Below are 13930 nucleotides of genomic sequence, written 5' to 3' on the forward strand. Positions count from 1 at the left end.
CAGGCTGCAGCACAGGGCTCGTAGTGACTCTTGGCAGAGCAGGCTAGTGCTGTGTAATAAAAGATAAATCTATTTATTAATCTTTTTTAAGTACTGAAATACTGGGGTTTGTTTTGAAATATTTGGGGACATCGTGGAGTTCTGAGGCAATTTGATGCATGCCTCTGCAGTCTTACCACCCTTTAATTTCTTTTGAGATTTGGGATATTTAAAGTTTCACTCATGTAGAGAATTTCCTAGGAAACCTCTTATTCTTAGAGGTGATTGCTTTGAATTCTTGCATTGGGCTGAGAATATCGGTGTCATGTTAATTATTTGTCCTAAACATGTGCCATATTTAGATTATATTCCTGATATTTAATTCTAATCATATTGTAGCTTCTTAATTCACACTTTTTCACTTCACCAAAGTCTTTAATGTTTGTTAAATAATCAGGATGTACAAGTGCTCTATTCTATTTTTAGATCTTGTTACGTACACGACATGTAGATACCCAAGCTAATTAGAGGTTTTAAACACTGATATTTTCAGGTGAGAAGATGCCAGAACTGAAGTTTCCTAAACAATCTTTTTTTCAGTTCTATGCGTGATACGGTTCAGTTTTTAATAACATATTTTCTCACTCTATTTTTAGCTTGCTTTGCCAAGGAGACAGAGATCACACCATTACATTGTACATTTCTCTGCTCATCCTCCCACTTATAAGCTGGCTTATTGGAAATAAGTTGGTGAGGTTGGTAGAAGACAAAAACATGTTTAGGTCCATTAAATGAAATAGGCGCAAGGCAAAGAGGAGAGATCCTGCAAGCTCCTTCAGCAGAAAGAACTGCTACAGAGAGGGCTCACTCCTGCTTAGAAACCATAGAATCTATGTGAGAGAAAACCTCAGTAAAGTCCCCAGCAGAGAAAATGCTCCAGCTAGAGACTGCAGTCAAATGTGAAACAAAAGTCAGAAAGAAATCAGGCTTCAGTCATTCCAGTATTTACAGACAAGTCTCTTTCTTTAGCCTCCCCATCTCCTTCAGCGCAGAAGGCACATAGGGCACCGGATCACTATTTCATGTTCCTTGCATTGCTTCTGGTGGGAGCAGATCTGTTCATGACTTTCAGACAGTATTTAAATCCTGTGCTAAAGATAACGTTTTTTTTTTTTCTATAATATATGCCTGAATGCTTGAGAAATATTCTTTATTTAATCTTTACCAACATTCACAGAAGAAAGGTCATTATTCCCATTTAATCTCCAGCACAGACTTCTGTCTATTACTTCAATACTTCATACCTTTTGCCTTGTGCCTCTGTGTGTTTCTGTCTCTTCCCCACCCTCACTACCTTCTCCACTTCCATTAGTGTGGTTACAATCTCCATTGCACAGACTTCTTACTTCAGTCCTGGCCTTCAATTCCAGGCTGCCTACCTGTGTTGCCTCCTCTCCTGTCTGAAACCATGAATCACTATGCCTGTACAGGACACTGATGCTTTCCTCCACATCCATAGGGATGAATGGCCGGCACTCCCTCCTCTCTTACATATATGGGAGTTTGTGCCACTGATAGTGTTTCCAGTACTCTCCTTCTCCTTTTATCCCAGATTTCCTGCTTAGGTCGTCAGATGTGTTCTTCCTTCATCCTGCTGTCTTTGCACTGCTACAAACTATGAGTTTCAGACATCTTTTCTGTTCGATCTCAGGTTTATTCCTCCCATCGGCTCTGATTTCATTATTCCTTCAAGAGCAACAAGCTCTGACCCCTGGACCAGCTTTCTAGTCTGTGCTTCCTTGTCCTTGGCTCTCTGCCTAGCCAGTTTCAACCTGTCCTTCCTCTTTTCCACAGACTTCTATGAAAATTCTCATTTTCCTTTCTAGCTCCTACTTGCTTTCTCTAAATCCAGGGTCTTCCATTTAGCCTATTCATTATTCCTCTCCAGTTCCTAGTCAAAGCTCCTTTCTTACTGTCCCAGACTGCCTGTATTCCTTATCCCCATCTACAGCTCTGCCTTTCATCTGCTCTGGCTCATGTCCCTTCTGTCTTCATATAAGGTATCCACCTTGATGTGTTTTTGCTGAGGTTGCAGAAGGAGAAAACACAGCTTCCCTTCTGTTAACTGGGTGCCTGGCCACCCTGCAGGGTAGAGAGGCTGGAAGCATAGGAGAAGGCAGCTCAGGCTTTCAGCAGAAGGGTGGGTAAAACTCTTACATGTCTACTAAGCATATGCAAAATGAGTTTTTTTTTCTCAAAGACACTTAAGTTTAGGCATAGCTTCTTCAGAAGGTAAAAAACGGTCTAAGTCAAACGTCCCTGATACACTTAATACACCTGAACAAAAATATAGGGACACTAGAGGAATTCAAAGGAAAAGCCTCCAATTCTATTTTAAGATGGACTAGACAGTATTTTCTCCTTTCATCCGAAGCAGCTTAACTATTTTCACTAGAATCTTCCCAAAGGAATCAAACTGAGGACTATATGTAACCCTGAAATTCTTAGCCTGATCACTCAACATTCACAATGTTATATGAATTCAAAACAGTGTCTTGTAATGCTCTGTCTTCAGGAAGTCCTAATTATATCCTCCTGACAAGTAGTAATTTCCAGTTATCTTTGATACATACGGCAGAAGGTTGCATTTCTCCATGGTGTCAGCTGGACTCCCGCAGCTTGGCACACATCTGCATAAGCCTGCAGGTTTTGACAGAGGGCTGTGTTGTTCAAATGAAGTTCACAGAGATCATACTGGCAGGCTTCAGAATAACTTTGTGGATCAACTACTGAGTGGCAATTCTGGAATGGACCATTGGGATCTGTGATCAGACCACAGTATTTATAGCTTTGGATCATATGTTTTTCATCAGCAGTGCAATCTGGAGTATGGCCATCATCTGGCAAGCACCTAGTGTGGAAAAAAAAAGACGTGGAAAAATTCACCGATGAACTTTGGATGCACTAGCACGTAAGATGCTTTTCAAATCACATCTAACAAAACTACAGGGCTGTCCCCAGGCTAAGCATGACATATTTTAAAGCTCTACATTTCAAACACTTAGGATAGAAATTCAGATTTTAATATGATCTCAACCTCATAACCTTTAAGAGGCCTGGAAGAAACCCAAATATTTATTTTGGCTTTCTTTTAAGTCAAGCTTTCTACATGGAAGATATCTAGGAAGGGCAAACAAAAAGTAAAAGCATTTGAAGTTAAGCCTCTACTATAATTAAATAATATTTTGTGAAATTATAAAATAAATAGCAAGGTAAAGTATCTCAGAAGAGTTCAAACAAGATCTTCAAGTATTAGCATTAATATACTATAACAATAACTGAAATCTTAGTGGGCATCTGCAGTGTTTTATTCAAATTTTCTCTTTTTAATCACAGTTAAATTTGCTGTGAAACTTTACCCAGATAAAGTAAGTACACTGACAAGAATATATTTTATCCTATGTGCCTGACATTTTTGGCCCACATAAAACAGTTGCTTAAAACACTGGTCATTGCATAACCAACAGCTAAGGCCTAACATCCCGGTTGGAGTCCTACCTGGAGTCATTGTAAACCTGCCAACTGTTGCCAAGGCTGGCCGAGTTTGTTTCCATCTCTCCATCTGGGTTTAGAAAGTCATCTGCTTTGTGCCCATTATAATTTCCACATATTCCACAGACTTTAGACATATAGGTACTGGGAAGAGTGATTTCTGTTCTGTGATTTCCATCAAACTTGACATTCAGCCCAAAGTCAGTAGTAACCACAACATACTGCCCACTGAAGGAAATACTGACACCCTGCACCAAGGTCAGAGGGAGCACCTGGCTGACTCCATCAACCTGCAGGCACAGAGAAGGACAATCGCTATAATCACTTCAAAATAAATATTTTTAATGGTGACCCTCTTAGATCACATCCCTAGACTGAGCATAGGACTTGCACAGTGAGCAGTAAGAACTCACATTGTGTTAAGTATTATTTAGCATGAATGTGTATATGGGCACATAATCTAGGGCCTTGAGGCCATAATACATAGCTTCGTAGCTTCCAAGTGTGGCCAAAATGAGCTTGGTGAACCAGACCCAGCTGACAGAAGTCCAAGACTTAGCATGGTCTATCAGCAGTAATTGCTTACAGACCTCTTTTATTTTGGATCAAATAAGATTAAAAAAATGTAGTTAGAATGCATTCTCAGAAAATTTTCAGGATTGGACAAATCTTGAAAAAGCTTCTTTTTGTTTCTTTCTCTTTTCACATTTGAAATGCCAGAACATAGAAAGTAAGTATCCAAGTAAAATTTTCAATTTATTTAAAATTTACTAAAACTAGTATCTACTTTGAACATTTGTTCTTATTACATATGTAAGAAAGTTTGGTTTACTTAGAAACACCTATGTAATAAAAACAGTAAATACAGGGGAAAGGTATGAAAGAGAAGCTGTTGCACAAATGTGGATATATGAGTTCACTATGTTTCTAAGATTAGAGGGGAAAGGTCTCGGTGTACATTTAAACCTTTATCTCCTGTCACATAAATCACTGTACTATTTTCTTATAAGAAGGGTGGTAACGAAGTAAGGTGACCTATTCATTTATTGGGGGTTTGAATCAAATGTATCTGCTGACTTGGCCCTTTATGGAAAGGAGCCATAAAGAAGCCTTGAAACACAATAGCTGGCCAAGTGACACAATCAGTGTGAGGAGAGTCACCAGATTGTCACTCTAGGATTCTCTCATCTGGCCCTGCTTTATGGCAAATGCCAGGTGTTAAGTGAAGTTAGCAGTGATGTGGAATAACTAGAAATCAGGGATGAGCATGCACCTTTACAGGCTACCACACAGGATCGGGAAATAACCACCAGCATGGACTTGGTTAATGCAGGGCCTTTTTATTCCCTGATGCAGACCAAGCTTGAGCATGGGGGGCAAGCTAGAAAGGTAGGCTAGCCCACCAACCCCATCTGAAGTGTCAGCTCTAATCCCACCTTTCAGCAACACAGCACAAAATTTTAGCCTATGTTTTCAGTCCTGAAATTCCAATGTTTAAGAACTCCACACTACTCCTATTCCTAAATATCTGACTGCCCTTTAAATATATATGCATGCTGGAAATTTGTAGTCATTGTGCAACAATTTCTTCATTCACACTATGAGTTACTGATGACAGATAGTGGGCTCCAACCTTACCTTAACAACTTTGTTTTTACCCAGATTGATCCTGTAGCCATATACATTGATGTCCACATATTGGACATAGGACACGCGAGTGTTGCTTCCCCTGTGCTCATTGGCTGCTTCCACATTGAAATAGGGCAGCGAGCTGTTTCTCTCGCACAGCTTGGAGAGGGTGTAGGTGCAGGTGCCCATGAAGTCATGACGTTGCTTGTCAAATGTGTAATAGTGAGGATCCCCATGTATACTGCAAATTGCTTCTGGACACAAGAAAAAGGAATATGTTCTCATTAACATATGGATACATCCAGAAAAGCCACCTCATTGTGCAGCGGGAAAACACAATCATCCCCATTTTATAGATTACATATGGAAGAACAGAAACTGAAAAGGCAGATTTATATGGCATAAGGCAATGCCATAGAGAGATACCCAAAGACATCAACTGAAGCAAATAAGTAGCACTGGTAGTAAAAAATTTAGGTGCCCTTCTACAACCCATTGACTAGCATATGTGATTGGCTAAAATTACCTGTCACTGGAGGTGGTGTAGGTTCTGTTGGTGTAGGTGTTGGTGGAACAGGGGTAGGGACAGCTTCTGTAAGTAGAAAAGACAAGGCAATATAATGACTTATAACATTACAGGATGAACACTACTTACACACCAACATACATGAATTTCCACTTATTCTTCACCAGCATAAAGTTAGAAGTTTTTGATTGAAGCAAGTGGAACTGCCTGTATTTAAAAACGAGGATGTGTGGGTCTTTTGAGCACTTAGGAAAGCTTGTCTGATTGTTAGCTTGTTGACAGTGACTGAGCTTGTGCCGGCATGTTTCTCTGGAGCTGGAAGTGTATTTACAATTGTCTATGTGACTCCCTCTGGTGTGTATGTTAAGACATGAAGGTCATACTGTCTGCAAGTGTTGGCCGGTCTGGGAGTGAGTAACCTGCCAGCAGATGCCATATAGAAGAAACAAATAACTCTCAGGGCACTGGTGGTTTCTAATCAGAGAGAGTTTTGTTGTTTCTTCAAAATGATATTTATTTCTTAGGAATGTGACAGCTGTAAGAGCTTTCACTGACAGACACAACAGTCGTGTTGTGGAGTCTTCCCTCCTGCCTGCTTCTGCTTGCTAACAAATATTAGCATCTTCTCCATCTATTCTTTAACCACCACAAAGACACCTTTTAAAAGAATTGGTCCTCTTGGTGTACTTGTATGTGTGAGCTAGCAACACCAGGGTGAGTATTCTTTTAATTCATGTTCATTCACCCAGTGACGTGCAAATGAGTGATGGATCTGAATCTCTGGAAGTATAACAGACTGACTAAAACCTTCAGAGCACACATGCATTCACTCCTGCCCCTTTGCAGAACAAAGAACAACTCTCCTCATTCAGGTACTCTCCTGTTGCACCCTTGTGAGCCCTCCACTGTGCTTGGAGTGTGTGATAACAGTCAGTGTACAAAGGAAATAACCAAGTGATGAATTGATTCATGGAGAACAATGCTTTCCAACCTACTTATAGATGCACTATAGGTATATAGTCATCCAAATGAATCCACAGGTAAGGCAGTTGGTCTTCTGTATTACTGTAACTGCTAACGACATTATTTATAGGGATTAAGTTGTAATACAGAAAACAAGTCATAGGAGAACAAGTTAAAGATTTTTAAATAATGATGCAGTTAACTACATACTATGATGGTACTGCTTTTGTGCTAGCTATGGGATTCAAACTCAGCTGGATGTCGGGGTTTTGCAAGATACTTATGATTATACTTTAGAAGAAGCCAACAGACTTCACATAACTTGAAGTCTAGTGTATACTGACAAATCTCTGCACAAAATGATCCCATTCACTTAATGAGCTCTAACTTCAAAGCTGAAGATATTTTGTAATAACCTGCCTGCAAAATGGGATCAGCTCCTTTGTATGCATTGGTTTCTTGTACACTTGTCTGTTATATGCCCATTTCTTCACATCCAGCTCCCTACTCCAGTGTAAATGCAGTTTTTGCATATCTAGCCCAGAATTGCTCTTTCTCCTCTTTCAGCATTGGTGAAAAATTACAGGCATCCTGATAATGGCTGTATTCTCACAGTGGATACTTCCCAACAAGCTTTAAGTTAACTTTGTTGTAGAGCTGAGAAAAAAAACAGAAGAAAACTTCTTCCTAAGGTTATCATCCTTTGAGATCTAAGGTGAAGAAGTTCTGCGAATGACCTTATGAATATCAAACATCATAACCTAAAGACTGCTTGCTAAAGTTGCCTTGGAAGCTAATTTTTCATGTGACAAATGGACATATATTTAGCTTTTCATTAGTTTCATGAAAACGTCTACTCAATCAAACATTCTTGTAGAAACAAAAAGGTTGGGAGGACTTTGACTTTTACCAGACCTAATAATTGACTTAACTTTCATTATATATTAGTAGCCATACAGTTGAACAGAGAGAGGAGCACTTTTCTCTTGTCTCTTGGAGTTACGTTAGTGCACCATCCAGTGGCTGAATCATGTGCTAATATGCCTGGGAAAATTAAGACCTGGCTCTCCCTAGCCCTCAAAAAAAAAAAGGCCCCAAGTATTTTTCACAGAAGTTTAAAGAAAATTATATGTTCTGAGGGTGTGGACCTGAATGGAAATCTTTGTTCTGGCTACTGTAAATTTGAAACATTTTATTTTCATTATATGAGTAGTATTTCACAGAGAGCGAGGCCTATTAAGACATAATAACGCCTTCTATATGGTTTTCAGCAAGTTTCTTGTGCAATTCACATTTTCTAAGTATTGCATGCTTGTCAGTAAAGATGGGATGAAACTGTAATTCACTTCCAGATCCTAGTCATCCACAGCTTGTGCCAGTCTGGGCTGATTTGTTACAGGGTCAGGGAGTGGTAGCGTGACTCGGCTTTATTGACTCACTGTTATTTCTTTTTGTGACATATGGCAGTGCTCTGTATTTGCTGAGCTCATAGGCTGTAAAATGCTGATTAGAGCATTTAATCTGGAATCCAAGACCAATATGCATAGCCTTGGCTGGGTTTAGAGATGCACTCCAGACTTAAAGTGAAGGTAAATTTTGCTGGACCTTATGAAAATGGTCACATTTGCAGAGAAGGGGGTGGCTTATTCTGAATGTTTGAGGTGGTGAGGAAAGATTTAGGAAGAAGCTACAACAAAACAGATAACATTCAAATGAAGCGAGCTGTAAAGTTTTTGCCATTTCTCTTTTGTGGTTCAAAGTTATAAGGAGTTGCTATATCATATATGGAATTTAGTAATGGTCAATTCCATTGACAGCTTAAACAGAGATGAGGAAGGAGTATACACTAGGGTGCAAACACAGACTTACCACAGGATCCGTCCCTTACTCTCACATTGTCCAGTGCTGTATCCCCATACTCTGTCAGTCCGCGGACAGCCTCAAAAATTACCTAGGCAGGATGCAGAGTGAATCACCACATCAGAGTTGTTTAGGCAAATATGAGACCATTTCCCTTAGCATGTTTTCAAAATATTCTTTCTGGTCTATCTCTAAAGGCACCAACTAAGCTGAGGCTGTAACAGTTTTCTTAGCTTCCCTCAGAAGCCTAGCATATATATTCTGTAATAAGGTAAGAACCTCAAGAAACATTGTCCTCTATTTTGCTGACTGATAAATGATTTATGAGGATTAGTTGTCTGGATTCTACAGAGGAGTCCAATGTAGGCAGCATCCCAAAGTTCAAATCTTAACTCACAGCAGACAAACCTGCATTTAATTAAGGCACCTAAAGTCCTTGACTTCGTGATAAAATGAAGGAGGGAAGGAAGGAAAAATAGAGAAAACTAAATATATTTTATCCCCTAACAGCACCAATAAAACTCAGGGGGTTGTTTGTTTCTTCTGTAAGCTCATCGGCACAGAGAATGAGGCCATTTTATTTACAAAATATAAACCAAGCAAATCTTGGTTGTATTTTCTAGTTTACATGCACAAACTTTTGCAGCCTGCAAGGGGAGAACAAATGCTGATACCTTACAAAGAAATTTATTCTGAAAATGTATTACCTTTATCTTTCTCTGTGCTGGAAAAGTATGAGTGATGGCACCATAGTTCCACGAGGAACTCTGGTTTCCCTTCCGACTCCACACCACAGACTCCCCTGTGTTGTCTTGGATAATCACTCTCAGTTCATTCATGTCTTCTGACCCAAACATATGGTACCAGAAATCTATGCATATTTTTTCAGAAACTACAGTATCTGGGCTCTCAAGCCTGTTAGTGTCGAATGGGATCAGATTACTTGCTTCTTGGTAGATGAAATAGCCTTCTGCAGAGTGAAAAAAATTAAAATATGGTTGAATCTTTGTAACTTCTTAGGTGTCATTTAAAACCAAAGTACAACCCAACTCTGGAAGTAATCAAGGGCATCATTAGCAATGCAAAGAAGAAAAGTAGAGGGTGTTTGGAATTTACATTGCAATGGTTAGCACCATGTAGTTATCCAAACTAGAATGTGAGCTGGAGAGCAAAGCAAATACATCCTAACTCACATGAACAGTTATGTTGGGATCACAAATAAAGACGTAGGCCTCTTTCAAGAGACAGCACCTCCAGACACTGATCCATGTTCAGTTTCCTCTTTTCTCAAAGGGAAATAATGCAATCTGCTATACACCTTCTCTTGCGGGATATATTTTTTTCTAAAGATTTTGGTCTCAAGATGAGCAAATCCCTAGCACAAAGAAAATTCCAATCCGTCAGCATTTGGTTTTGTCTCAAAATGGAAGGGATAGAAAGCAATGCAGATATTTCCATCAAAATATTTAGGTTTGACATTATGAAAAGGAAGGAAACTTTCAAAATTCAAAACCACACAGTATTTCTTTTAGGATTTGAAATGGTTTAGTCTGAGTTGGTTCAATGAGATCACATTTTGCTTTACTAGGGCTGAAATCTTTTGCTTTCCATGGGCTAAGATCAAAGCTACATTTCCCCATTGCAGTTAAAGTCAAGTCTCCCCCATCTGACTATGGAAAAGAATCAAAAAGAAATGAATAACCATTTCTATATGGTAAAGTATGGCTCCACACATAGCGTCTAACATTCAGTCATATGTTTTAATTGGCAAGAAAATATAAGTCATGTTTAAACTTATATGGTCTGTGTCAATTCAAAAAGCAAAACATTATTATTTGTGTGAACCCAAATTAAAAATATTTAATTTCTTCTTTCAACAGGCAATTTTGTTATTATCAAAATACTAAAAATGCAGAAAATTATTTAGCAAAAACCCCAACTAATACTGTTCTAATCCACTTACTGAGTCTGACAGTAGCTGACCTTTCAGTCTCGAGGTAATTACAGAAAGCAGTATGACTGCAGACTGATCCCCCATAAATGGATCTGCTAGTGCAAGGATAGTGGTACAAACAGATAGAGATGGAGCCATACTAAGCACTCGTTTGATGATATGACCATGTTAGACCCCAGTTTTTCAATCATATGTAGCTGAGAACAAGCTTTTTAAAGATATTCTTTAATTTCAGACTTGATCTTCTAACACTTTGCTAGCGTGAACATTATCTAGTGCCAGTACAAGACCTCTCTTGAATAATGATCTGTCGCACATGACTGCATTCTCTATGAAGTCTTAGGCATGACATAATTAGCTTTCTTCTAATTCCATGCACTGATAAAGATTTCCATCCCATGATGGTGCAACCCAGTTTAATTTACTCCTAACTGACACGGTGAAAAGTCAAAGACAGGTGTCAGCATGAAACGAAACTGACACATTTCAAAGGGCTTTGTAAATGTCTTTTCTCTTTCAAAGAAAGAAGAATAAAGGTGGTCAAGCTGTCTTCAAAAGGAAATGAACAATGCCACAACCAAGCACTTACTTCCATCAGGATAGTCTCCATTAGGACCCGTTCCATCAGTCGGAGTGTCATGCTTGGTTCGTATCCACGTTCCCTGGTTGGCATTGAAAGGTTGGGTCCAGTCACAAAATGGTCTTGAGTTGTTGTTGAAATCACATCTGGTGAGGTAAGCTGAAATACAACACATTAAAGTAAGAAGAGGTGCTAGTATGTTCAAAATCTGCCTTGGATATTAACAGCACTAGTGACATGCAGTTACCTGTTTCAGGATCCCGTGTTCTCAAGCCACCAGTTGGTCTTTGCTTGATCCTGCCAAAAAAAAACCCACAGTGAAGCCCTTGTGGAATTACTGACTCAAAAACCGTTTAAGAAACCATGTTGGGATCTCAACATATGTTGGGTGTTTCACTGAATAACTGAACAGACCTAGGGTTTCATCCATGTCTGACTCTCTCTCTTCCCATATGTACTTACTCTTTCATGATAAAGCTCTGAGAGTGAGTCAAGGGTGGGATATGTTCGCTTCATCTAGTGTGTCCTATTGAACGGTACTCCAAGGTACAGGGAGCTACAGAAGGGATGGATGGATGCAGCTCAGCTCAGACAATACCAGGATAATAGCTATTAACTTGCTCATGGCATTGTCATCCCCACTGTTGCAAAGCAAAGTGTGTAAATGCCAGTAAATTAGTGTACCATGTAACTCTGTTATTTGTCATCTCATTCAGCTCTTCTAATTTACCCTGAAAATGCTACAGAACAAAAGCAGTTACAAATGCATAGTCCTTGTGGTGCTACAAAGTCCTGCAGAGATGAGTTGACACAAGACCAAAATCCCACCACAGTTCACAGCATAAATGGCTCTGCTTTTTGGGTGTTTTGCCTAGGCAAGGGATTTCCAGGACTGCAAGGCTACAACAGTAGTTCTTGACATACTTTGATGGTGGTCCACAGTTTCAGGAGGCAGGGTTCACTTCCAACCTCTGTGGTGCCCCCTTCTTAATTATCCTTATTGTACTTGATACAGTACACATAATCTGTCCTTAAGTGAATGCATTGCAGTGAATGTCCCCACTGCCCCCCAAAAATCTAAGCAATGACATTCAGAGAAACTGGGGAGATTAGGAGCAAATATCACACAATCAATTCATCAATGAAATACAGCAAGCAACTGGAAAACAGACTGAACTAAGGCTAAGGAGGAAAGAGAACATGTGAAGACAGATAAAGTAAGAAAATATTCTTTGCTCTTCCTTCCTGGATTTCTTCTTCCATGAGAAAGGGAAAACTGTGACAAGTTGCCACTTGGTCTCTATTCAGTGCTACCTCTAAATCGTTACACATCAGGCAAGTCCTAAGGCAAAGTTTACTGTAGACATATTCAGAGTCAAAAGTGTTTTATAACTACTGCGGTTATTTTGTCAAGATCTCTCCTTTTCAGATGTGCATTAGAAATCCACGTGTTACAGGTTTCTCTCATAGACAGGAGCCAGTGCAGAATTAGGCAACAACAAAATTCAATTATTTCTTCTCTTAAAAAATGGCATGGTTTAATCGTACAACATTCCACATTTAAAAAGTGAAGAAACATTCCACATTTAAAAAGTGAAGAAAAGATATCTATTATTAACAGTTAACCTTCCTGAATTAAGCTACATTCAGTACTGTGCTACTTACCCTGTAGTATTCAGCACTGAAATACAGAATAAAATTAAAGTGTATTGTAAATGCCAGAGGGTCCCCATGCTAGAAGACAGGGTTAAGTCTTCCGTGTGGTACAGTTTGCATAGTAATCCACCAGCTGTACTCAGCAAGGAGAAAATGAGGATGAGCTACAGTGAAACAGAAGAATATATTGCCCAGAGGGTGGAGGCGATTATAAAAATCTGTCCCATCATGTATCAGTTATGTTCCCTGGGTTATCTACCTTGAGAAAAGCACATATGAACTGAAAGCTCATATTCTGTGTCACTTGCTTTGACAAGTTGCTTGTTGTTTGCTGGAGAAATTGATTTGATTTTAGAAACTTCTATTGCTGCTGTTGTATATTAAGGGATTTTTAAATTTTAAAGGGATTTTTTCTCACATTGATAGCAAGACAACTTTCTTCATTTTAAAACTCCTGCCCAGCTTTCACTGCTAGTATAAGTGAGATTTCTCATATTGACTGAATTTTCTCCCTTTCTGAAACTAGCATTCAGCAGAGCAGATAACAAGCTTTCAATTTACTCACAACAGTCATTTTGTTGCAGGCACAATTCAGGAACTTGCTGAAATATTATTGCTACCCTATTGACCCTGCTTAAAAATAAAAGGATCGTTTTCTGGGCTGCAATGAACTCTGTGTTGGTTGCTGGCACAGAAAAAGCAGGCGGATCATTCCCACTGCCACTTGGGCCTTTGCTGTTCTATTCTTTTGCAGCATTCCTTGCATTGGGGTCTGCAAAGAAATGGCTCAAAGGCAGCCAAATTCCCTACTTCACCTGAATTTCATGAGTGATGGGAATCAAAGGGGTATCAGAAAGTGTACAGTGTTTCCCTGCATTGCCTGGAAACCCCAGACCATGGCTCTTTTTTTGTCTAAAAGGGGGATGTCTCTGGGCGTGGGGCTTTCAAAAAACTCTTAGTTACATCCACTTTCCCTTTGTGATTATATTCCAATGAGTAAGGTCATTAAGGCTTCATAATTTAAGTCTGGAATTTCTTTAACTCCCTTTCCCCCTGCTCAGCACAGAATATTTTCATTTGTCATTAACAAGTAACTGAGGAGACTGCTTACAGAAACAAGAGAAATAAGGAAGGATCAAGGGAGGCTAGGCAGAAACAAACATATTTCAAGTTAGATGTTAACTGATGTGTTGACAACGGGCCTGGGGCTGCATTCTGCCACAAGCTCATG

General features: G+C 39.4%; 1 protein-coding gene across 1 annotated transcript; it reads right to left on the bottom strand.

Moving 5' to 3' along the window:
• Positions 1-2612: 2612 nt before the first annotated feature.
• On the bottom strand, positions 2613-12807 carry LOC104077132 (zonadhesin-like; the record flags this gene model as incomplete). The annotated part of the gene is made up of 9 exons (XM_009578255.1): positions 12709-12807; positions 11291-11340; positions 11053-11202; positions 9217-9479; positions 8519-8600; positions 5687-5752; positions 5170-5414; positions 3538-3821; positions 2613-2890 (listed from the first exon to the last, which is right to left on the bottom strand). Coding segments are annotated over exons 1-9 (1486 nt in total), but the record flags the coding sequence as incomplete, so codon positions are not given.
• Between the last annotated feature and the right edge of the window lie 1123 nt (positions 12808-13930).

Source organism: Fulmarus glacialis, unplaced genomic scaffold (genome assembly GCF_000690835.1).
Source record: "Fulmarus glacialis isolate BGI_N327 unplaced genomic scaffold, ASM69083v1 scaffold8095, whole genome shotgun sequence".
Taxonomy (NCBI): domain Eukaryota; kingdom Metazoa; phylum Chordata; class Aves; order Procellariiformes; family Procellariidae; genus Fulmarus; species Fulmarus glacialis.